General features: G+C 38.0%; 1 protein-coding gene across 4 annotated transcripts in view; it reads left to right on the top strand.

The window, feature by feature from the left end:
* Snx13 (sorting nexin 13) overlaps positions 1-24,590 on the top strand; it is a 104,219-nt gene extending 79,629 nt beyond the window's left edge. For all 4 annotated transcript variants that reach the window (XM_085697743.2, XM_085697742.2, XM_048415951.3 and 1 more), the window contains 8 exons: positions 2,409-2,516; positions 4,188-4,298; positions 5,409-5,570; positions 6,620-6,691; positions 17,469-17,614; positions 17,845-17,913; positions 19,187-19,299; positions 21,193-24,590. In XM_085697743.2, the coding sequence (XP_085553869.1) occupies positions 2,409-2,516; positions 4,188-4,298; positions 5,409-5,570; positions 6,620-6,691; positions 17,469-17,614; positions 17,845-17,913; positions 19,187-19,299; positions 21,193-21,440 (1,029 nt within the window). In that variant the 3' untranslated portion in view covers positions 21,441-24,590. The remainder of the gene's footprint in view (positions 1-2,408; positions 2,517-4,187; positions 4,299-5,408; positions 5,571-6,619; positions 6,692-17,468; positions 17,615-17,844; positions 17,914-19,186; positions 19,300-21,192) is intronic.
* The last annotated feature ends 742 nt before the right edge of the window (positions 24,591-25,332 follow it).

Here is a 25,332-nt window from a genome sequence, read left to right as displayed (position 1 = left end):
AAATGATTTTAAAATTGCTTTCATTTTGTTTAATTTAATGAGTAATATTTTTTATCAATATAAGTAAATGAACATTTTCTTTAAAGACCTTAATAAATAGTCTTTATGGACAGATCGATAAAAGTTAAAAATTTAGTGTAATATTCATTTTAAAATGGCCAGAACTGTCCATTCATCTATTTGGAAAGATTAATTAAGTTTCTCTTATGTACCCGGCTCTTCCCAGTTCTAAGGAAATAGTGAAGCAGACAGGCAGTGCCGTTGCTCTGGGAGTATACAGTCCTGTAGATAGCGTGCGTCATGTCTGCATGGGTGCACAAACAATGGTGCCAGCGATGTGATTAAAGATTCGTTTACAAGTGAATAAGGGGGTTATGTGTTTGAGAATGAACACATTGTGACTTTTTTAAATGTAGCTTCAAATCTGCTTCAACAAATTTCTAGTGGTGTATTAAGACTCTAGACCCAATATGTTTAATGTTAAAAGATAAAATCTTTGAGCTTAGAGTGTCTGGTTTATATTTGGTATATAAGTTCTTTATAGAGGATATTCTAATTTAATATGCATCAATTTTTACTTGTTTGGACATTTTTCTATTTTTCAAAATATTGCTTTATGTGTTTATAACGTATATAAAATTTATTGCCTTTTCTCATTACAGTAATTTAGAATACTGATGTCCAGGCAGATAACAGAAAGGATTGTGTCCTTAAAATATAGACTTTCTATTTTGTGATGTTAAGATATTGCTGTTATTTGTTATTATTTTAAAGTTTATGGAAATATTCTTATTTTAATGACTGCTGGCATTTTTGTTCATAAAATACTCAGACTGCATAAATCACATGATGGAAATAATTCTAAAAGCTGGAAGCCTGAGGTCCAGGGTTGACAGGTTTGGCTTCTGAGGTTTCCAGGTTGTCTCAGACAAGGCCATGGCCTCTCCCAGTATGTGTGCATTCCTGGTGTGTGCTGTCCTCCCCTGAGGATGGCAGAGTCAGCTCGACTTAGAGCCTGCTCCAGACTAACTTAGTGACCTCTCTAAAGGCCTAGTCTTGAACATATGATTACCGTGCAGGACCTAGAGACAAGTCCTTCAGCATGTGAACATGGGGAAACAGTTCAGACCCTTGCACTTGGAAAGAAAGGAAGCCGAGTGGGTAATTTAGAGACATATGCATAAATAATATTTAGGAAGTTGTCTATCTTTTAAAATAGCATAAGGCTGTTGACTTCCACGATGTAATTTTTTTTAAAAAAAAGGTTTTATTGATGCACCAGACAGCCTGTTTTACATATTGTATTCTATGAAGACTTATTTCTTCTAGCTTACTTATAACCAGATTTGTGAGTTTCAACTTATTGTCCCTGTGCATTTTTTCTTCTTGATAATGACTGATGCAAAGGAATTACTTTGTGTATATAATGTGCAGTGAACAGGTTCATGTTCTCGCTCCAAACAGCCATTACATATTTCGCTGTGTCAGTGTGTCAGAATCTTCCAGTTTGAGTTGCAAATGATTCTGAACCTCATTTTCTCTCTCTCTCTCTCTCTCTCTCTCTCTCTCGTCGGCAATAGGAATTAGTTTTCTTTATTGAGATAATGTAGTTTTTATAAAGGATGGTTTTAAAAACTTTGCTTACTTCTGTGTATTTAATATGGAATGAGCAAGGGACTGCTGAAGCTTCAGGTACTGGCATTTGGCCGGGCCATTCCTAGTCCAGTCCTGCTCTTAAACCATTTTAACAAGCACAGTACTAACAGCTTGTGTTGGAGAAGGTGCGGTAGATTGCTGTCGTAAACATGAAGATGCACCCAAATGTTAAGTCTGTAACAGCTAGGCTGTCAGATTGCTTTTTCATAGTGTAATCCATGATGAGGAAAAATTATTAATGCTTATTGTAGTTGTATACAGAACTGTAATACAGTTGCTGCCTATACTTAATAATTTGTCTTTTCTGCTTTTTAAAGATATATATTACAGTGATTATTTTATTGTCATTAATATTAGATTAGTTTTTATGAGATTAGCAAGCCATAATGTCATAACTTTGGTTTTAAATTTTAAATCTTTAGTACTCTGTTCATGAGTCAAATGGTTGCTAAGTACTAGCTTTACTATGAAATTGTGAATAATCTGAAAATTAGAATACCAAACTGAGACTTCATATGGCAAATGCCTATTTTTATCAGTTACCCGCCTTCGTTATTCTTTGCCCGATATTCTTTATTATAAAAAGGGTTACTATCTTTTTGGCTTTGGGGACAAGATTTTTGTGATGTTTTGTTTAATGTAAGAAAATATAACCTCAAATGATCTGAAGATACATTTGACATGTAGAGAAATTGTTATGTGGCAATCATTTCTCTTAAAAAGAGAACTTTCGAATGTATTTTGTCTTGTAGTTTGAAAATCTGTCGAGCATATTGAAACTCCCTGGTAAAAAGACTTTTAACAACATGGACAGAGACTTTTTAGAAAAGAGGAAAAAAGATTTAAATGCCTATTTGCAGGTAAGGCCATTTTCCTATTTCCCATAGATTTCATTCACTATGATACAAACGTAGAGTAGATATTTCCTCCTTGAGTTAGTTTGGTATAGCATGTGTTTGGCATGCTGTGACCCTGGGCTCTGTCTCCAGCCTATTTAGCAGTAAGAACGAAACACAGCTGAGCATTTTGGCTGTAATAGTGGACTAATAATCAATTTTGAGGAGTGTATCAAATTGACATGTAGTCTTTTAAATAGTTTATTAACTATTTCTGTATTTATTGGTAAACTTAAATGTTTACTTTTAAGCACCAAGACTTGTTTCTTTATGTTTAGATGAGTATTTGTAGCATGTTTTTTAGATTATTGTATGTATATACATCATATGCCATACCCAACAGTTAAATGCTACCAGTTCAATACATAGTAATTTTTCATGTGACCACGAAAACCAGTACAATTTTTTGTTCTCCAAATAGTTCAAGAGAGAAATAGAACTGAATATGCTTCTTGGATCCATCATCTTGGTCATAAAATTTCCTCATAGGAAACAGCAAAACATATTTTACATGTTACATATTGCACAGGCTTGTAGAATGCCCTGAGATGCATTTTACACGTGAATACGCAGAACCCAGGTGGAGTTTACCCTAGTTAGTGTCTCAGAAGGACACCCCACAGTGGACAAGGACACCCCACAGTGGACAAGGATACCCCACAGTGAACAGTGTCCCATTACTCAGCTCATTGTCTTCTGCAGGAGGGTTAGCAGACTGCAGCCAACAGAGAAGCTCCTGTTTGGGAGCAAGGATTTTTATCTGTTGCCTGTAGTTGTTTTCTTTCTTTTCCCTTCTTTCTCTCCTTTCTTCTCTGCCCCTTCCTCCCTCCTTCCTTCCATCTTCATAAGCAGGAGACTTGAATAGTTATGGTAGGGACTCTTTGGTCATAACCTACATAATTATTATATGGCTCTTTTAGAAAAAAAATCTTTTAGAAAAATATTTAGGAAACTCCCCTTAGAATCAAGTGAAATTTAGAAGACAATAAACTGAATATTTTGTTTAGAAGCGTTTCCTTTAATGTCTTCTCTTAAATATTCACACGTGTGACTAGCTTTGCTTATTCTTACTGTTGTCTCTACTGAAAGGACAGGAAGAGAAGGAAGTAAAGGGGCATCCGCTGACCTTCGTTTTCTCCTAACTCGAAACTGAATGCAGGAATGCTGTATTTCTAAAACTCTTCTTAAACATTTTGCCTGAAAAATACTCAGTTTTGGTTCTAGTTTATGTTTGTACCATTAATGACTTTCCCAAATGAAGTATTATTAAGTCTATTTTTGACGGTGTCTCTACTGTATACTTTTAACTCATGTATCACACCTTGTGGTATAGAACGAACTAAGCTAGACTGTTAATGTTCATTAGCATTTGTGTAAGCAGTATTTTGTTTTGTACTTTTTAAATAACACTTGAAAGTTATTATTTATATATATCATAAAATTTTGCTTTCATTAATGTTAAACTTTAGCATAATTATATAAACAACACAAGTTTTCTAATGTGTTTGAATTGTGGAGTCAGAAAATAAAGTATTTTGTATTCTTAAGTTATAAGATATCTTACATTGTAGAATGAAATTATAAACAATCTTTCCCCTATCTTACCATCCTGAACTACCTTCTTTTCCCCATTAGCTACTCTTAACTCCTGAGATGATGAAAGCATCCCCAGCCTTGGCACACTGTGTGTTTGATTTCCTTGAGAACAAAGCCTACAGTAAAGGGAAAGGAGATTTTGCTCGTAAGGTAAGCATGGTGTTAAATTTCCTTTTCAGATATTCTTTCATCGCTCCTTTTTAATAAAAGAAAAATACAGATTTACACGTTTTTTCACAAAAAATTGGTAAGTCTTCTGAGATAAAAGAATTTTATGTTAAATAAAGTCTAAAGACCCTTCTAAGTAGCCATTAAAGAGTCTACAAGCATTTTGTGAGGGTTTTCACAACTTTACTTTTGTCCATTTTTTTAAAAAAAAAATCTGTAGAACAGCTCCTAGAACAGATGCCACTCGGTCTTTCTCTCGGTTTGATGTCCCCTTTTATCTGCTGTCATATTGTGACGTGAGATCATTTTTTACCCATAGCAAGAAGTAGCAATTTCAGTCAAAATTCCAGTGTGTGTTGTGTTAGTAGAACAGAGAGCTGAGTAGAGCTGGCAGCCTAAAAAAGAGGCAGGTGTGTAAGTCACATGTGCCGAAACTGGCCCTCCGTGGTTTACTCTTGTGCCTCTTGATTGGAAAGTTTGTTCTTGTCTGTTTTCAGAACATTTCAGAATATTTTTTTAGTTCTGTTTTTAAAAAAGTCTTATATTTGTAAAAGTAGTCATGGAGTGGACACTTTTGAATTTCTCTGTAGTAAATATTATATTAGAGAGCCACAACTTTCTCTTTAGTTGCATGTTTATAAATTTGATACTTGATAGATATTCTCCTAAGGTCCTATTTTTAGGATTCTGCATGTCAAACTGGACATGGTGGCACAGGCCCTAAGTACCCAGGACTCAGGAGGCAGAAGCAAGCAGATCACTGAGTTCAGGTTATCATGGTCCACAGAAAGAGTTCCAGGACAGCCAGTGCTACACAGTGAAACCCTGTCTTGGAGAAACAAAACAAACAGGAATTATGAAGATACATTCTAAAGTACACTAAGTCAACAGGTGTGTGTATGTGTGTGTGTGTGTGTGTTTGCGTGTGCGCATGCGCGTGTGCGTGTGTGTGTGTGTGTGTGTGTGTAATGTTTAATGCAATGGCATACTATTGACAAGAAAATCATTTTGTCTTCCTATGGTAGTACTCTGTATTTTCTTAGGCTCCTGAGTTGTGTAACTGATCTGAATATAATTTCTGTTTTGCTTTAGATGGACACTTTTGTAAATCCGCTTCGCAACTCTATGAGGAATGTGTCAAATGCAGTCAAATCCCTTCCTGATAGCTTGGCGGAGGGAGTGACAAAAATGTCTGACAACGTAGGCAGAATGTCTGAGAGGCTGGGGCAGGACATAAAGCAGTCGTTCTTTAAGGTAAGCAGCTTCCCAGTGCTGTGGAAAGCACACTGTTGTCCTTATCACCTATAGTGTGTGCTGCTTCCCCAGACTGCCAGACAAGGACCCTAGGAGAGAAGAGCTAAAGGGACAACACAAACTGACACTAAGAACTCTCTCATCAGTCTATCGTAAAATTTTAAAAATTCATTTACAGTAAATATTTAAATTTAGCAAAGTTAATATTTTGCATCAACTTACTACACTGGGCTGTATTGATTCTCTAATGGTATAGATTTCTTTGCAGATAAATAAGTTGTATTTGCAAATTAGTTATACTTAATATTCACAGATATAGAATTTAATGTATTCTTTTATCCTGATTCAAACAGTGGAGACCCATCAGGTCAGTCAGGAGAGGTCCTCCCCTGCCAGTGTGGTGCTGTGCCCTGTGTGTGCCCCTGAGCCATGTGGTCACAGGAAGCTTTCTTGTTACATGCCGAGACCTCTATTGCATCTCTCACTTACACTCGTAAAATCATGTTGATGTAGCTTTTTTAAAGTATGTTATCAGAGCTTTAAAGACAACCCATAAACCTAACACTTGAGTTATAAACTAATTCTATGTGAATCTGAATGACACAAACACTTATTTGTTGAATGAAGGTTTTTTTTCTTACTGGTAGAGGCATTTCCTTTTCCGTTAGACATCGTACTTTCAGTGGCCTTTGTCCTCATGGTAGTTGTGGAAAACTGAAACGTGGACTGAGTGGCAGTACTTCTGCTGGCACAGGACATCTGCAGATTCCCCAGGTTTTAAAATACATGGTCAGATGTTTTCCCTCCTTCCTGCTCATCAAATAATTGGTTAATTGCTTAAACCTGCTAATAAGCTTTCCAGGGTTCTTAGAAAGAGCAGGCTGGAGCTCTGCTCCCTGGCCATCCCCAGTGCAAAGTCTAGAGTGTTCAACTGTTGATATTTGCACCAAAGTCGAATCCAGTGCTGGCCTTTCTTTGCTTTGAGTTATGATGGTGTTGGGTTAGTTTCCTGGGTGCTATGTTAACTTTTTATCATTTTAAATGTACAGGTGCCTCCTTTAATTACGAAGACTGATTCGGATCCTGAGCATTGTCGAGTCTCAGCTCAGCTCGATGATAATGTGAGTTCATCTGTATTCTGTTTTTCTATTTTAGAATAGGGTGGCAGAGTTTTTAAAATAAATGTGCGTGTTTCATTCATTCAGATTCCCATGTTGAGTTAAACATGGTGAATTCTTAGGGACTGAACATGTTTCTGATATCAGCACTCTTCATTTAAAAACAAACCAACAAATCCCAGAAATTACCAGGGCCTTAGAAACCACTGTCCTCCCGTGCTAGTATAACCTTGGATGTATCGCTCTCCTTTAGCCCTGGTTTTTATACTTTATACTTGTGAATAGACGACAAAGGTGGTGCTCTGTGGCCGGTGTTGCTGCTCAGCTCTGTGATGGTCTTCTGTGCTGTATCCTTCAGTTGTTCTTTCTCAGAGTTTGTGTCTTTGTAGGATGTGTACTTGATCTTATAAGTTTGTATATGGGATTATGCATAGAACTCTATGGACATTTTAATTCATATCTTAAAATTGAAAAAGATAAATACACATTCTTCCACTTAGAAATTCAATTCCTGAGTCAGAAAATGTATATAAGTTATATAAATTAAAAGTTAATATGTGCTACTAAATACTTTTCCAAAACTGATTGTACCATTATCATTCTCACCAGCAGTATGTGCAAGTTTTAATATTCTGCATTCTGCAGAGAGCCAGTGTTTGTTTCTGTCATTCACCCTTCCCATGGTCGTACTGACATAGACGCCCATTCAGTGACCTGTTTGTGGGTGTCTGAATCTTTCACTCATTTTCCTATTGGCACAGTTATCTTTGTTTTTGTGTATTTTATTAGTATGATACAATCTGAGTATGAGTTCTTTGCTGTGTACGTGCGTGCATGTGTGCGTGCGTGTGCACATGTGAGCCCCATATGTAAATTTATCAACATTAGGGTCACAGTGATGCTGCCCTGTGGTTTTCCTTTACAAATCCTTGCTTTACCATGGCAACATTTAAATTTGCACTTCATCTCTGATTATTGTATGTGTGGATTGGGTAAGCATTCAGCTGGCCTACGCACCATTTCCTGGAAGTTCATCTTACCCACTGTTCTGTTTCCTTCCATATGTTTATGTGTGATTTCGTTTTTGTGTGTTTTTTGGTTTGTTTATGGGCTCTGGTCTCTTAGGCAGATTTATCTTAAAGTAACAGTTTCACTTTTCAGTTTCCAGATAGATTAGTTTATAATAAACTGTCTTGATTATTATTATTATTATTATTGCTTCAAGATTCTTTTGGAAAATTTCATGAGTTTAATATATATTATCTGTAACATCTTTTATTATGTTGATGAATTTTATAGTTTAATGTTTTTTATAATGTCTTTTCAGATTTATGTTGTCATTATCTTCAGATAATTTAGCGGTATTTATACCACAGTGATGAAGTGTGTCGTTCTTCCCTCTGCTGTATCTAAGTTATAATCTGTCCATTTGTGGCATAGAAACTACACTAATCAGTGCTTGTAACACAGTAGTGAAAATGTAAAATCCTTGCCTTTTATCGTTATTTAAGGTGCGTAATTGATCAGGAAGGTGGTATCAAACTGTTGAAAATTTTAAAATGGCCAGCAGTTACGTATAGTCTTTAGCCAGTAACTGTTTTCTACTGGCATGCATAATTTTTCATGTGAAAGCATTCCAGTTGGTTTTTATTATTATTTTGCACCGTTGGCTGAAGACTTTCGTGATTAAAGTACATTAATTTATTTTTTCTTTTTTAATTGATAAAAACTTTCCAGATAGCATATTCTGATCCTGCATTTTCCTCCTCCATCTTGTCCCAGTCTTTCCCACAATCCACCCACCCAGTTCTACCACCTGTGTTCCCTTTCTTTCTGCATAAGACAAACAGGCGCCCCTTGTGGTGGTGCACACCAGTAGGGTTTGCTGAAGGAGATGGAAGCAGGAAGATCACGAGTTCAAGGCCAGCCTGGACTACACATTAAAAAAAAAAAGACCCAGAATTTTTAAGAAGAAAAAAACCACAAGAAGCTCACACATGCACAAAACGATAAAAACATAAAATTGGAAATCATATTGTACAAAAAAAAAGACCAGTAAGATAAAAACTGCCTAAACAGAGCAACATGAGACTAAAAGTCTTCTAAATATTATATTAACTTGTAGGTGTACTAATTACATTCTTTTAGGTTTGCTAATTGCATTACTAATTAATTATTCCAATTATATAAAGTATGCTAATAGTAATAGCATAGTATTAACTATGCCACTTAAGGCATAAAATTTCCATAAAAATTATATGTTTTATAATGATAGTTTAATTATTTACTGGGTTGTACTTTAACTTCTTTTTTCCTGAAAATAGTTATATATATGTTTGTGTGTAAAAACTATATATAAAGCATTAATTAAGCAAAATATATTCTTTTTCTGTTTCAGCTGTTAAATATAGATGATAAGAATACTTTTCTTCCTTCTTTTTTTTTTTTTTGTTTTAGAATCAGATTTTTTTCTGTGTAGCCCTGGCTATCTTTGGAAGTTAGAGATCCACCTGCCTCTGCCTCCCAGGTGCTGAGATTAAAGGTGTGCACTACCATTGCCCAGCCAAAATATTTTTATTTTATGAAAAAATAGTTTCAGAAAATTATTATCAATTTTAATATTATGTTCTAGACTGCTAACTGAAGGCGTAAGTCACAGACAATCCCACACCAGTTTGGAATTATGATTAATATAATGGTTATTTATTCAAAGGGGAAAAAACTTACAGATTACCGTCCCAGACAACAGCCCCTCCGCGCGAACAGGAAAGGAGTCCAGGGGCCGGAAACGGAGCCGGAAGACAAAGAGAGAGTGGAGGACAGCCGCTGCTTTTTTTAAAGGGAGAGACCACGCCCCAATGGGCTGGTAACTCAGCGGCGATTGGCTGAAGGAACTCCCACAGCATCTCCCCCTTTTGTTTAAGTAAGAGAGTTCTAAGCCTACTACGCAATTATATACAATAAGTACAAACCTACGAAATTATATACAATAAATACAAATATCCTATTCTAACTAGCTTAAGTCTTGTATAACAAATAACTTGGCCAAGTCATGAAAGGAAAGTAACTACATTTATATAATCTTCAATCCCATCGAAGATCTGAGAAGGGAAATAATGTTATCTGAGTAATTAGGAAGTGCAATCAAACAACTTCCAGAACATGTAACAAATCGCAGAGACAACTGGCTACCTGGACAAACACCCAAAGTCACATTTGCAGCGTTGAAGCAACCAACTTTGGCTAAGGCCTGATGTAACTGACATACCATTTTCAAAGGCAAGAAACTTCAAAACTATCTTACCCTGTCTTGGCAGGATATGACAGTCTTGTTTTATCCATTTACGGATATTCTGTAACTCTGTCAGTAGTTGAGGTATGAGCATTTCTTTACCCAAAGGCCAGTTCTGCCAAGAAGAAAGGCTCCAGGTGGAGTGTCTTTGGTGCTCAACATTCTCTCGGGCATAGATCAGTGTTGCCAGGAGTGATTGTGTCTCCCTACCATAGAACTCTGAATTAGATTAAAAGCCATTTTCTACAGCTCTTTGAAGAGGTTGAAGATTATCTATCTATACTGAATATAATCTCTATATATCTAAAGAACCTGATTAGTCTAATTATAAATGACAAACTTAGATGACTGTTGATCTATATAATTCTCAATATCTATCTAACTTAAAGACTGAGATAATAAACAAGTGTGCAATAAATGAGGACAATGAGACCTCCAAATATAAACAATGTGCAAGTATACATTGCAATATGGTAAATATATATCAATACATAAACAATATATAAGTATCTTAATCAGAGGTAGAAGTGTACAATGCAATATGGTAAATATACATATATCAATACAATATATATATACAAATACATAAAAATGTTTTAAACAGAGGTAGAAGCATGAAGCATGCATGCATAAAATAGTCAACATAATTTAACTTTGTATCAATATATAAGAATCGATACCAATATGTTTGTCTAAAAGCAATAACTCCCAAGTACAAATCTATTTATCCCATAATCCAATTATCCCTCCTTTTTTTTTTTTTTTTTTTTTTTTTTTTTTTTTTTTTTTTTTTTTTTTTTTTTTTTTTTTTTTTTTTTTTTTTTTTGGATTCCTGTGCTTATAAAATTCCTCCCCCAACCCTCAACCATATACTAATTATAACCAACCCCTAAATGATGTCCCTAAACCCAAGGACAAACTTTATTGGGAGAGGGGACGTCGTTCTCTAGAATTACTTCCAGCTGTCATGGGGGCGACGTTCTTTCTGGGGGATCCTGTGAAAGTAAAATGATGGTTAAATTTCAAGATCAATGTCTTTTAAAATTGCAAATAGTCTCTGAGTATTTTGTGGAGGTCTGGCCAGAATGTTGTACAAGATGTGCACCATTTCAGCACGTTGGAACCGTCTTGTGCAGCTGGTACCCAAAACAGGTCTTGTAGTAGCGCTATCAGTATCATGACGTCATATCAACCAGGTGGAGTTGTTGTTATAGGGCCCCATCTTCTTCCTGGAAACTTCAAATGTCACTGTAGGAAAAACTCATTGTTCATTGTGGAAAACTTAAACATTAATTATATAGACATATACATGAATACCTATATTCAATGAGAGACATGATAGATATATTTAATGAAGGTATGATAGATATGAAGAAAAGTAAAGATGTTTTCTAAACTCATATTTCTTTCTGTCCCATATCATGGCTCTTGACATGAGACAGAAACTCCAGAAACTCTGGGTTTTTCTTTAAACAACAGGCTTGGAATTAGAGAGGGACTGAGCCAGAGTCCAACTCTAAAACCAGCTCTATAAATTTAGAAATATGATTTAGTATATGGTACTTACAGAACCTATTCAGTTTTCTTGATAGTCCCTATTGGGCCGTTATTTTCCATCTGTCAGTATTCAAATATCCAGGGTCCCTTGAACTTTTCAAAGATGAGTGTTTTCCTGTGGAGATAAGAACAGAACCCTGCCCCCATTCTATATGCTTTTCTTACCACCTGTATGGTTATCATCATTGTAGATGCTGTCATTTCTCCTTTCCAAGAGGTTTCTCCTCTTCAAATCGAACCTTTATTAATTTTGATGGTATCCACAATTTTTCTTCTCCTGTGGAAACAAGAGCAAAACCCCTTCCCCAACGTAGCACATCTCCTGGCTTCCATTGAGAGGTCAGCACGTCTTTGAAATAAACAGGTTGGTTTAGTTCAGAAGTTTTTTCCATTATCCAATGCCTCTCTGCTGCTGTTGTTCCTTTCTCATTAGCATTAAGAAAATTCAAGGTTAATAAAGCATTATGCAATCTATTTCTGGGGGTATCTTTCGTCCCTTTCTGTTTGTTTAGCATATCCTTTATAGTACGATTTGATCTTTCTATAACTGCCTGACCTGTAGGATTATTTGGTATACCTGTAACGTGTTTTATATTATAATAAGCAAAGAAGCGTTTCATTTTCTTAGATACATATGCTGGACCATTGTCTGTCTTTATTTGTGCAGGTATACCCATGATGGCCATAACTTCCAATAAATGTGTGATTACCGAATCAGCCTTTTCTGAGCTCAGGGCAGTTGCCCATTGAAAACCTGAATACGTGTCTATGGTGTGGTGTACATATTTTAATTTACCAAATTCCATAAAGTGGAACACATCCATCTGCCAGATCTCATTCCTTTGAGTACCCTTTGGGTTACTCCCTGCAGGCAACGGTGTTTGATTATAGAAAGAACAAGTAGGACATCTCTTTATAATGTCCTTAGCTTGTTGCCATGTAATGGAAAACTCTTTCTTTAAGCCTTTACTATTGACATGATGTTTTTTATGAAATTCTGAGGCCTGCAGAACGCTTCCAATCAATAATTGGTCAATTTCAGCGTTACCTTGTGCTAGAGGCCCAGGCAGACCGGTATGGGACCGGATGTGTGTTATGTACATTGGACAAAGCCTATTCCTAATTATGTCCTGTACCTCGATAAACAATGAAGTCAACTCTGTGTCATCTGGTATGAATTCAGCGGTTTCAATATGCAAGATAACTCTTTCTGCATATTGTGAATCTGTAACTATATTAAGAGGTTCTTTAAAATCCCTTAGCACCATAAGAATGGCATATAATTCTGCCTTCTGGACAGAATTATAAGGGCTTTGTTCCACCTTACTCAATTCTTCCGATTTATAACCTGCTTTCCCTGATTTATTTGCATCGGTATAAAATGTCCGAGCTCCAGTTATTGGAGCATCACGTACAATTCTAGGAAGAATCCAAGAAGTTCTCTTTATGAGGTTAAGTCTATCACTTTTGGGATAGTTGCTGCTAATTTCTCCCAAAAAATTAGCACAAGCTCTTTGCCATGGTTCATTATCTTCCCATAACTTTCTTATTTCCTCAGTAGTAAAAGGCACTATAATTTCTGCTGGGTCTATACCTGCTAGTTGACGAAGTCTCAGTTTACCTTTTATAATTAATTCTGAAACCTTTTCTACATAAGTTTTTAATTTTTTACTTGGTTTATGAGGTATAAATATCCACTCTAAAATAATATCTTCCCTCTGCATTAAAATCCCTGTAGGAGAAATTCTGGAAGGCAGTATGACTAGAATGGAACTAAGATTCGGGTTGACCCTATCCACATGTGCCTCCTGTAATTTTTCCTCAATCATTGTCAGTTCCTTTTCTGCTTCATCTGTCAATTTTCTGGGACTATTCAAATCCTTATCACCATCTAAGGTTTTGTTTAAATGAACTATTAGATCAGGTGTTATCCCAACAGCTGGTCGTAGACTGGAAATATCTCCTAACAATCTTTGGAAGTCATTAAGAGTCCGTAACCGGTCTCTCCTAATTTGTGCCTTTTGTGTTCGAATTTTCTCTAACCCTATTCTGTAGCCTAGGTAATTAATAGAATCTCCTCTTTGAATCTTTTCAGGGGCAATTTGTAATCCCCACCTAGGCAAAACTTTCTTTACTTCTTCAAACATACTTTCCAAAGTATCTTTATTTGAATCAGATAATAAAATGTCATCCATGTAATGATAAATTATGGACTTGGGAAATTGCTTACGAATTATTTCCAGTGGCTTATTAACAAAATATTGACACAATGTGGGACTATTGAGCATCCCCTGTGGGAGGACAGTCCATTGATATCTCCTAGTAGGCTGAGAATTATTATAAGTAGGCACTGTGAAGGCAAATTTTTCTCTATCCTTTTTTTGCAAAGGTATAGTGAAAAAACAATCTTTCAAATCAATAACTATAAGAGGCCATCCTCTTGGTAATAGAGAAGGCAAAGGAATTCCAGATTGTAGCGGACCCATAGGCTGAATTACCTTGTTGACAGCTCTTAGATCTGTCACCATTCTCCATTTACCAGATTTCTTTTTTACAACAAACACAGGAGAATTCCAAGGGCTGGTTGATTCTTCAATATGGTTAGCATCTAGTTGCTCTTGTACCAGCTGTTCCAAAGCCTGTAACTTATCTTCAGCTAGAGGCCACTGCTTGATCCATATTGGCTTCTCAGTTAGCCATTTTAAAGGTAGGGCTGTTGGTACCTCTAAAGGTTTACTATTGGCTGTGTGTTCTTGTACAGCCTGAATGGCTGGTGACCTTTTTCCATAATACCTCATTATATCCTTCCCAGAATTGTGAGTTCCTGGAACTACAGGAATGTTAATCTGGGTATTCCATTGCTGTAGCAGGTCACGGCCCCATAAATTTATTGCAATATTTGCTATATATGGCCTTAATCTTCCTATTTGCCCTTCAGGCCCTATGCATTCCACCCATCTTGTGCTTTGTTTTACACGAGATAGGGTTCCAATTCCCAGGAACTGAACATCTACCTCATGAAGAGGCCAATTCGGATGCCAGGATTCTGGAGTAATTATACTTACATCCGCACCTGTGTCTAATAAGCCTTCAATAAAAATGCCATTTATACAGACTCTTAGCTTTGGTCTTTGATCGTTAATATACGTTTGCCAAAATATACGTTTACTCTGTCCTCCTGAATTTTTTGACTCATTCTCCACATGTAATTCATCATTTAGACCAGTATTACTTTTTACGGCAGACATTGGAGTTTTTAATTTTCTTGGTGAGACACATTTTCGACTGTAACTGGGAATGACTGGGCCACTTTTGGCTTGGGGGCCTGCGAGAGGCCCCTCAAGGAGTTTCCCGATGGTATCGGGTTGCCTTGTCTGTCTGTTGTTGACCTGCATTCGTTGGACCAATGTCGGCCTTTACCACATCTTCTGCATATACCTGAAGGCTGAGATCTCCTACTTTTGTCATTCCCAGAGGAGATATTATTCCTAGGATTTCTTTGCCTGCAATCCCTTTTCAGATGTCCTAATTTACCACAATTAAAACACCTGGTAGTTTGATGTCTCCTCATAGCTTTGGAAATCGCTTCTCCTACCCACGATTCATCGTTATAGCTAAACATCTCGACATTCATTGTATGCTGTATCCATTCTTCCATTGGTGCTGATCTAGATCTTAAAGGCCCAATTATCTTTTTACATTCAGTATTTGCATTTTCAAAAGCTAGAGATTCAAGAAGTATTCGTCTAGCTTCTGGGTCTGTTACCCCTATGTCCAGAGCCTTAATTAATCTTTGCACAAAGTCAGTAAAGGGTTCTCTCTGTCCCTGCCTAACCCTGGTATATGATTCGACCCTTTTTGCTGGATCTTGTATTCTATTCAAAGCATTCAAGGCTGCTTTGTGACATAAGGACAGCACTTCTTCATCATAAAGAGCTTGGACCTGTGGATCAGCATATGCTCCTACACCAAGAATTTGATCTTGGGAAACCTCCACACCTTTTGCTCTTCCTTGCTGTTCCATATGTTTGGATTCTTCTCTGAAATAAATTCCAAACATCAAGGAAGGCCCATCATCTAAAACTGCAGACACTAGCTGAGAGAAATCATGGGGGGTAGCTCTGACATTAGAAGCCCAAGTCCTTATCATTTCCTTAACAAATGCAGAGTGCAAGCCAAAGTTAACGACAGCTTGCTTAATTTCTTTTAAATCATTCATTGCTATTGGTGTCCATCTAGCTTCTTTAACTCCCTTTGAGCCTTTGGAAGTTAACCCTTTGTCAGAATAAATTACAGGGTATGTTGTTAGGACCCTGGGTAAGCCAGTTCTAACAGCTGGTGGTGGCATTGTATCCTGTCCTTGTGCCTTCTTACTCTGTTCACCAGCTCCAATAGTTTCTTCAATCATTTCTAATCTTTTTATCATTGTATCCCTTAAATCCTGAATCTCCTGACCTACCCATGTTTCTAGTAATTTCACTAAGGTATCAGTTTTTTGGTTCCCATTCTGGAGGTTCATTCTATCTGTTACCTTATCAAAACTTTGTGGTAACATCTGAACGTCAAATTCAACAGCCTGTACCCTTTCAGGTAACTTCCTAGTACCCTTGGACATGGAGTCAATTTTGTCTATCATAGTATCCACTTGTTCAGATAACCCCTGATTTTCAATAATTTTAATCCTTTCAACTAGTTGTTCAATATTAGTCCGTAAAAATCGTATCTTTCTTAATGATAAAATATTGAAAAGAAAACTGAAACCTAGTAACAAGTAAATTAATATATTCCCATAGTCATATAAACCTTGCATGACATAATCCATTGTATTAATAAAGAAAACAGTAAAATTGGCGTTGGAAACAAAAACTGCCATATTACCTCTTGTCTAGTTGGTGGCGCTGTTGCCAAGTTGCGACTAGAACCACTGCAAAGGTGACTTAAACAGGTCCTGTTTCAGTGTCTGCCTTAGTATTTGTTAAAAACTAGGAAATATAAGTTGCTCAAGAAAGAAAGTTTAATTAAATCAATTCCATACACGGAACCAGAAACCCAGAATCCAGGGGTAGAAAAGAGCAACCCGGAAGCCGCGTATGCCTCCACGTGACCGAGTCGTTCTGATTCACGCCACTAAAGCGCCGCACTTACAAGGGAAATTTGAAAACAACTCAGAAAAGAGCAAACCAGGCAGGCAGAGACTGTCCCGAGCCTGTGGAGCTTGGGAGGCGTGGGGTTTAACTGAACTGCTGGCTCCACACACAGGGCACAGGCCGCAGCTGAGGGAGGTCTCGTGACTAGCCGAGCTGGTAGCAAGCAGTTGAGTGGGGGGGAAGGGGGGGTTCTACAACCAAACGTGGGGCGCCAGATGAAGGCGTAAGTCACAGACAATCCCACACCAGTTTGGAATTATGATTAATATAATGGTTATTTATTCAAAGGGGAAAAAACTTACAGATTACCGTCCCAGACAACAGCCCCTCCGCGCGAACAGGAAAGGAGTCCAGGGGCCGGAAACGGAGCCGGAAGACAAAGAGAGAGTGGAGGACAGCCGCTGCTTTTTTTAAAGGGAGAGACCACGCCCCAATGGGCTGGTAACTCAGCGGCGATTGGCTGAAGGAACTCCCACAGCAGCTAACAGCTAGAACTAATTTATATTTCTATAAGATTATCATCATGAATCCATTTTGAGAAGAGTTTTTTAAAATTCCAGCCTTAGAAATTACTTAACATTGCAGGGTTATAAAATTCTAGTATGTAGAGCTGTCATATGTAGGCATATTTTCCCTGAGTTAAAATGCTGTGTTAGCTTCTGAAGGCTTTAGTGTGACTTTTTCTCTGGCACCTCCAGTGGTGATGTTATTCAATACAATAGTCATTTACAGGCTGAAGCTCACCAGTTGTTCTGGGTTTTCTTCTCTTTTTTTTTTTTTCCAGGTAGATGACAATATTCCACTTCGGGTAATGCTTCTTCTAATGGACGAAGTGTTTGATTTAAAAGAGAGAAACCAGTGGTTGCGAAGGAATATCAAAAACTTACTGCAGCAGCTGATTAGAGCTACGTATGGGGACACCATTAACAGGTAGCCACTCCCTGCTTTGCTGTGAAGAGCCCTGTGACTAGCCTTAAACTTCACATCCGTAAGGGAATGGCTCAGTCATTATCAGGGACTTTTTTTTTTTTTTTAAGATCATTAGCTCCCTCTTCTCAGAAGCAGCTTATCCCCACTCAGAGTGTTGCTGTGAGACTTGTAGTAGTTTTATTTGCCTGCTAAGACTTTAAGATTTCTCATTCAAATTTCTTTACTTCCAGAAAAATAGTTGACCATGTTGACTGGATGACCTCTCCCGAGCAGGTAGCTGACTCAGTGAAGCGATTCAGGTATGTCTTCTTCCACATAGTCAGAGTGTAATTGCTATTGTAATTGTCTTTTCACTTAATGCCTTCCTTTCTTTCCTGGCGACCTGACTTTGATCCTCAGAGTCCACAGAAAGGTGGAAGGAGGAGTCTCCTCTGACCTCTGTGTCTGCACTGTGGCCCATGTCCCACCCCATCCCGCACATACATATACACACGTGATAATTGTAACTGACGAACATTTGTCCTGTGGAGCTATGGACTTTTCTGAACTTTCACAAGGTGCAAAGAAAACATTTTTTAAAATTATTAAAGTGATAGCTGAGATTTTATTCCATTAGAATAACTTTAAGATCGTTGAAATAGTATTAGAAAGCTGGATCTGGTGGGTTTGGAGTAGAGGCAAGGGGATCAGAGGTTAACAATCAGCCTTAACTATGTTGTGAATTCAGGTGCACTTGAACACCCTGTTTCAAAGTGTAACATTTTTTTATCATAGAAATCACTCAGTGAATATTTTAGAAAATTGTATCTGACACTGGTTTAATCTTTAAATGTTTGAGGACAGTACAGATAAAACAACATTGAGACAGTAATTTTTACTCTGCCTGTCAGTCGCTGAGGAGGGAGAGGTAAGATGGAGTTTCTTCAGAGTAACGCAGAAAGCAGATAAAGTGAGCCCCTCTGTAACTGTGAAGACAGTCAGTGTATAGGAGTTCCTGTTCATTTTAGTTAGGGCAGGTGAATTCTCAGCCTTAAGTGTAGATTGTTCTTAACTGGGGAAGTTTAGCTATGGGTGGACCCTTTCTCCAGAGATGAATGGATTGTCTTAACATGTAGTACATTCACACAGCAAAGATGGTTTTATCTCCTTATAGCCAAGGTATTCCTAGTTCTCACTAAGATGATTTCTCTGAAGGCATGTCCAGTAGTGATGGTGGGGCTTAGTGTATCTGTACATGGCGGTATGGAGAGGATGCCTTGGGGTCAAAAGGTAGACTCTGGCTGTTTAGGGAGTCTCGTTCCTCCAGACCTTTTCAGTTCAGTAACATCAAGAAACAGGATTGAAATCCACTAGAAGATGGAGAACAAGTTGTTTGTGGCATACACTGCAGACATCAACTTGAGATTCCGGCTGTCTGGGTTAGATGGGGATTGGGGTGTTATTTGTCTATATAAAATTCTAATGCTGTCTTGCTTTGAATCTTTCTTTTCTTAGCAGTTTGTAATGATGTTATCAACTATTGTCATTATGAAATGAAACTCTTTACAAATATTATTTAATGTTCTTAAATAGAGATGCATTTTGGCCCAATGGCATTTTAGCGGAAGCTGTTCCATGCAGAGACAAAGCCATCCGAATGAGAACAAGAATCGCAGGGAAAACAAAGTTGTTTGCAGTTATGCCAGGTGAGTGAACACATTTAATTAAAATATGATGTATTTTTTCTGATATTACTTTTTGATATTGACATCATTTTTGTTATTCTGTTGACTGCCAGACAGTGACTTCCTATCTGCTGGGCACTGCGCTTGGCATTGTGTGTCCACCCTGACCAGTCCTCCTAGCCGTCCTCTGAAACTCAGCCCTGCTCACCCAGAGCTGTAGTTAGCAGCAGGACTCTGACTGCTGCTTTGAAACATTTAGAAAACGATGTAAAGAAAACTTGAGAGGTGGATGGACTGTCAGTCACGGCCCTCGTGTTTGTTGTTATTTAAGGATAAACATGAGTATGTGTAGAAGGAGCAGAGGGCTGCTTTTCATCCCGCCCAGCTCCTGGCCACCTGGCTAGCTTTGCCCCCAAAATAATTACACGGAAACTGTATTCTTTTATAACACTGCCTGGCCCATTGTCTCCAGCCCCTTATTAGCTAACTTTCACATATTGATTCAACCCTTTTCTAATAATCTATATGTCACCACGAGCTCATGGCTTACCAGGAAAGATTCAGCATGTCTGACCCTGCAGCTTCATGGCGGCGGCTCTCTGCCTCTGCCTGACTCTGCTTCTTTCTCACAGCATTCTGTTCTGTCTACTCCACCTATCTAAGTTGCTGTCCTATCAAAAGCCAAGGCAGTTTCTTTATTAACCAATGAAAGTAACAAATAGACAGATGACCCTCCTACATCAAGTATGGCTGGGGAAGCCCCTCAGTTGGCAGACTGCTTGCCTGGCATGCACAAAGCAGTGCATATAGTGGGCATCACAGATGTGCTTTTTATCCCCGACACTTGACCAGCCTGGCTGACATGAGACACACACACACACACACACACACACATACACACACACACACGAATGACTAGATTCCACGTATAAGGGATAATATGGGGGGGGGTGTTTCCTGCTTATTTAATATTATACATTCTAAGTCTGCAAACTGATAAATTTTTCTGCTCCTTTCTAATAGCAAAATAATGGTTTTGTTTTGGGATCGCTTATGAATAATTCCAGGACGCTCATAGACAGCTCTCCAGTGTTCTGTCTGTGGTAATTTGATGTTGTCCATGTAAGCTCTGAGCGCACTTGCCTCATAGTCGTGACAACGTTTCATTATTTTTGTTTTTGTTTTTTGAGGCAGGGTTTTTCTGTATAACAGTTCTGGCTGTACTGGAGCTCACTCTGTAGACCAGGCTGGCCTCAAACTCACAGATTCGCCTGCCTCTGTCTCCCCCGTGCTGGGGTTAAAGGTGAAGGCCGCCACCTCCTAGCAACTTTTTTATTCTTTACTTTCTCTTGCCGGAACTCTACACCCCAGTCCCATTTCTCTACCCTTATTTCTCACCACTTTTTATATACTTCTTTCTCATTTGTTTTTTGAAGTTCTGTTTGCCCGGGATAATACTTAATTTCTTTGTCCCTAACCTTGTCCTGCCCAAGGAACAACTCAGCTGCAGTCATTGTTTGTGCAAAGGACGTTTTCTTATTTCACTGTAAGCATCTCCACACCGTGAGCATCTTAACTAAGGTTGTACAAATCTGTCCGTCTATAAGGATATTGATGATTAGAAATCTTCATTCATGGGGGTGAGGGAAAAGAGTGAGTATCCCGTGGGAAATCAGAGATAGGATCATGACTCTAATCTGGAAGCTGTGAGCTCGACTCTGACGCTCCTGTGTGCGCTGTCTCTAGTGTAGGTGGTGCTCGATGCAGGTGCTACGCGCAGCCATTGACTGGATGCCTACTGTTCACGTGTCACTCTGCTCTAGGCTCTTTCCGTTCTTGGTTCACGATCATAATGTAGGCATGTCTTTCCTCTGTCTGTGGAATGAACGTGTGTATTTTCTCTGCTCCGTACAGATGAACTGAAGCACATCATTGGAGCGGAGACCACACGGAAAGGTATTCTTCGTGTCTTTGAAATGTTTCAGCACAACCAGCTAAATAGGAGAATGGTGTATGTCTTCTTAGAAGGCTTTTTAGAAACCCTATTTCCACAGTATAAATTCCGGGAACTTTTCAACAAACTTCATTCAAGGTCAAAGCAGATGCAGAAATATAAACAGAAACTTCAAAGTACTCAAGCGCCTTCTGTACAGAAAAGGTGACACTCCACCCTGTAAGCCTGGTGTGCACTTCTCCAGGACTAATGGTGTGACTCGTGTACTGTTGCATCTACACTGGTCTTTCCGTGTCTCCAAACAGACCCTAGTTCATCCAGAAGACTGGGCCTCCTCATTCTCACCTATAATCCAGCCACTACGAAGAGAGAATCCTGTGTCTTAAATGATTTGGTGCATTCTTTGCAACATTGAGAGGATACTGCCCCGTCTCATTCAAGACTGGAGTTGGTCTCTTTTGTTCCAAACAAATCAGCGTTCTCCAGCAGTGGTGAAGTGCCGGAGTGTACTTAGGAGCTAGGGAAGCACAAAGCAATGGATCCTAGGTCGCGAGCTTGTTAACTTTGCACACTGCGGTGTGACTGGGAGAGGTGTGTGCCCCTCGGTAATCTCGTGGGCCGTTGCCAGCATCCTGCTGTCATGTGGGTCAGCAGGTGAGCGATCTTTAGAACAAATGTCTCAAGGTCTGGGAAAAGTGACAGGACACCCTTTGTGTAGGAATAACTCTTCTCCAGAATTACAGTTTGGTTGTGTAAAGTAAAACTCTATAAAATAGAACCAATCAAAACTAGAATTTGATTGGATTTATTACTCACTGGTATAAATCTCCATAGATTTGTATGTGCTCTAAGGGCTCAGCTCGCTCTTATGGTACTCCACTCTCTCCTTTTCCTTTGGCATTCTGTGCAGAAGAAGCATGTGGTAGCTCTCTTATAAGTTCAAATTTTTTAAAAATCTTTTAACAGATTACTGATTATATAGAAGGGGAATTATTTATTGTAAGAACTGCCAAATACATTCTGTCCTTCAAAAAATTGGAAATTTAAACAGTACTCTATTAAAAGGTACCATATGATAACTTTAATCATATGATCTAGACATGCCTTAGGTAACTACCGACATAGCAAATCAAAGGATTAATGAGCTTATAGTCCTATGTAAACATACAAATGCCTAATTCTACTATGTGTACATATATGAAAATAAATAATGAAAACAGAACTGTACTATTTTTTAAAATATGCTTTTATTTATATTTCGCATAATGTAAAATTCTAAATAAAGCTAGTACACAAAACCCTTTGGTGTATACATTTAACTCCCTAATATAATTTTATATATCAGTGAAGCAAAATACCTTTTCCATTTTTGAAGCCTTTACATTTCCTGGTGTTTCCCATTTGTCCATTAAGAAGTCTTCATATCCCACGTATGCAGGATTTCTGTACTTTTAAATACTTCCCATGACTAGGGGTTTGGGATATATCAGCTCTTTTTGTTTTACAAATATTTAACACTAAAACCTTAAAATAGTGAAGCTACTTTTCAGACCACGAGCCAGTATCCTGGTGTTAGAACGTTTGGGTGCTCACAGTAAAGGACAGAGTATTGATGTCCCGGTTATTTGGGAGCTTTGAGATTGGGACAGTATATCCGTGTCTTGCTTTCGCTTAGATCCTTCTCACCCAGGAAAACCTGCGAACAGAGGGAGCCTTCCTGAAAAGCTCTGTGATGTTCATCAGTGCTGCTGTGCATATCTCTTATGCACATATTCAGCACGTGTTGCATGTCTTTCAGAATTGCATAAGTAGAATCCTTTTCTTGCAACTTTCAAGTAAGAAAAGACACTATTTCTCTGGTGTAAGAACTGTTTCTTATACTCACCATACATCCTTTCCTTGCCCTGCCAGCCCCTTCCTCTACGCAGGCTTAAATGGATGTGTCAAACACACCTGTAGGGAGCCAGCGTAGCCAAGTGCAGTGGTCTTCATACATGTCCCTGCCCGTTCCAATTATATTTTTACATGAATAAATCTTAGTATATACAGAAGAATTCATGCAAGAGCCTAGTGTGTACATGTGAAATGCATTTCTATGTAAAGTGAGAAAACTGACCGTTAACCAGGGGAAAAAAGGTCATATAAAATGCACGTGCTCCTGATAACCCTGCCACACACCTGCAGCCACACCAAACAGAACCATTTGAGTGAAAACACAGCCATTTGAGCAAATGTTTGTAAAATAATTTTTTGAGAAGAGTCTATATTTCAGGAGCAGAAATGTCAAATGGTCACGTGTCTACTTGTCTGTGCTTTCCCATGGAGAGTGTGGCCGTGCTATGGCTGCAGATTACCTATTGAGTGACTTGGTCCAGCTGTGTATTTAACCCAGACGCCAAGTACAGTGTGCCACATATAATAAAGTTGTTATATCTCGGGCATTTATTGCACATATGAGCATACACGAAGAAGCTTTATGTCTTCTCATGTTGAGTTTCTGAATGCTTTCAAGTCAGTAGTGCCTTTAGGCAAGGACCTTCAAAATTAATCATTCTTTTGGATTTTCTGATTTTTTTTCAAGTAATATGTAACTACATAGAAACCATCACAACTCATTAACCTAAAATCTGATTGTATGACTTTAAATGTAGCACTCAGATGAGTATTTCTTATAATTAGGGTATTCTGTGTAGTTCCTGGAAACAGTCGTGCCATTGACCAATGGATGCACTTTGTTAGCCTTAATTTAAAACAAACAAAAAATTCTTGAATATTTCAGTTTGATCACTGTAAGTTTTTGCTGCAGATTCTTGGGGAAAAATAAATCAAACAGTTAAATGTAACCTAAAAGTGTACCAATTTTAAAAAATTAAGAACAACCTAAATTTCACGATCTACAGTTTTAATTTTGTGCAATATTTTCATTTGATGCATGTTTATTTGAGTAATTGTAAAATAAGTACATTTTTAATGTTTTGAGATCTATAGTTCTGTTTTCTTAATCCAACAACTTCATTCTGTTGTTGCTGCACCTTAATTAAGGACTTGTTTTAAAAGTCTTCTTGTCACTTGTAAAGTTTTTTTTATCAGTAGGAAATTTTGCTTATGGGGCCTGGCTCCTGTATTATAAGGGAAAACTAAAGAGCACATTCTCAGTTTGTCAGAAAACGTCCCTCGTGCCCATCACTGTACATACGTGTCTGTTGTGCCTACCTGCTTTGTCACTGCTTTCCTCCTCCAGGGGGACCATCAGAATGTCAGTTATTTTTATTAACTAAAAAGATTAAAATTTTTATTTGGTTTGTGTTATATTCTGTCCATTAGAAAATACTAATAAAAATATTAACAAACACTTTCATTGAGTTTACTTGGTAATATGTGTTATTTTTAAAATGCCTGCTCAATAGTCTTGTTTCTACAATCTCTCTGTTCTTTAATTTCAGTTAGAAGTTGAACAGTCATGCTCGAAGAATATAGATGAGCTACTGAATAGCTAAAACTAGCTGAATGTGATATTTTCCTTTTATGGGGTAGACCGTTGGCTGCACAGTCTTAAAGAGACTTTATGTTGTCCTGTCACTAAAGTTATAGAGTGGTTTTCCAAAACATACTAGCAAGTTATATTTTATGTCATTTGAAATTCAAATTTTGGCTGGTATTTTAGACATGTTCTTGTTTTGTTTTGTTTCTTCGAGACACGGTTCCTCTGTAACTCTGGCTATCCTGGAAATTGCCCCGTAGACCAGACTGGCCTCAAACTCACAGAGTGAGTGCTGGGATTAAAGGCGTATACTGTCACTGCCAAGCATGTTCTATTCTCAAAGACAGTTGATGTGGCATGTAATAATGTGCTTGGTTAAGATGTGTTTAGCATTCTTGGCCTAGATCCACAGACTGCTCAGACATCAAATAAATACCTAATACCTCAATAGGAATTGGCATAATATTTCTTAGAACCATACCCTAATTATCAGTCCCTTTGAGATGTGCTCTGACAGGGCTGTCTAGTGTTGCACAGAATACTACAGTGGTCACAGTCCAGAACCTTGTCCAGGATCCTTGCCAGGGCTACCCGTTTCCTAAGCTTCATTGCTCGGAGT

Source organism: Myodes glareolus, chromosome 11 (assembly GCF_982192425.1).
Source record: "Myodes glareolus chromosome 11, mMyoGla1.1, whole genome shotgun sequence".
NCBI classification, from domain to species: Eukaryota; Metazoa; Chordata; class Mammalia; order Rodentia; family Cricetidae; genus Myodes; species Myodes glareolus.
This window is presented reverse-complemented; position numbering and strand designations above follow the sequence as displayed.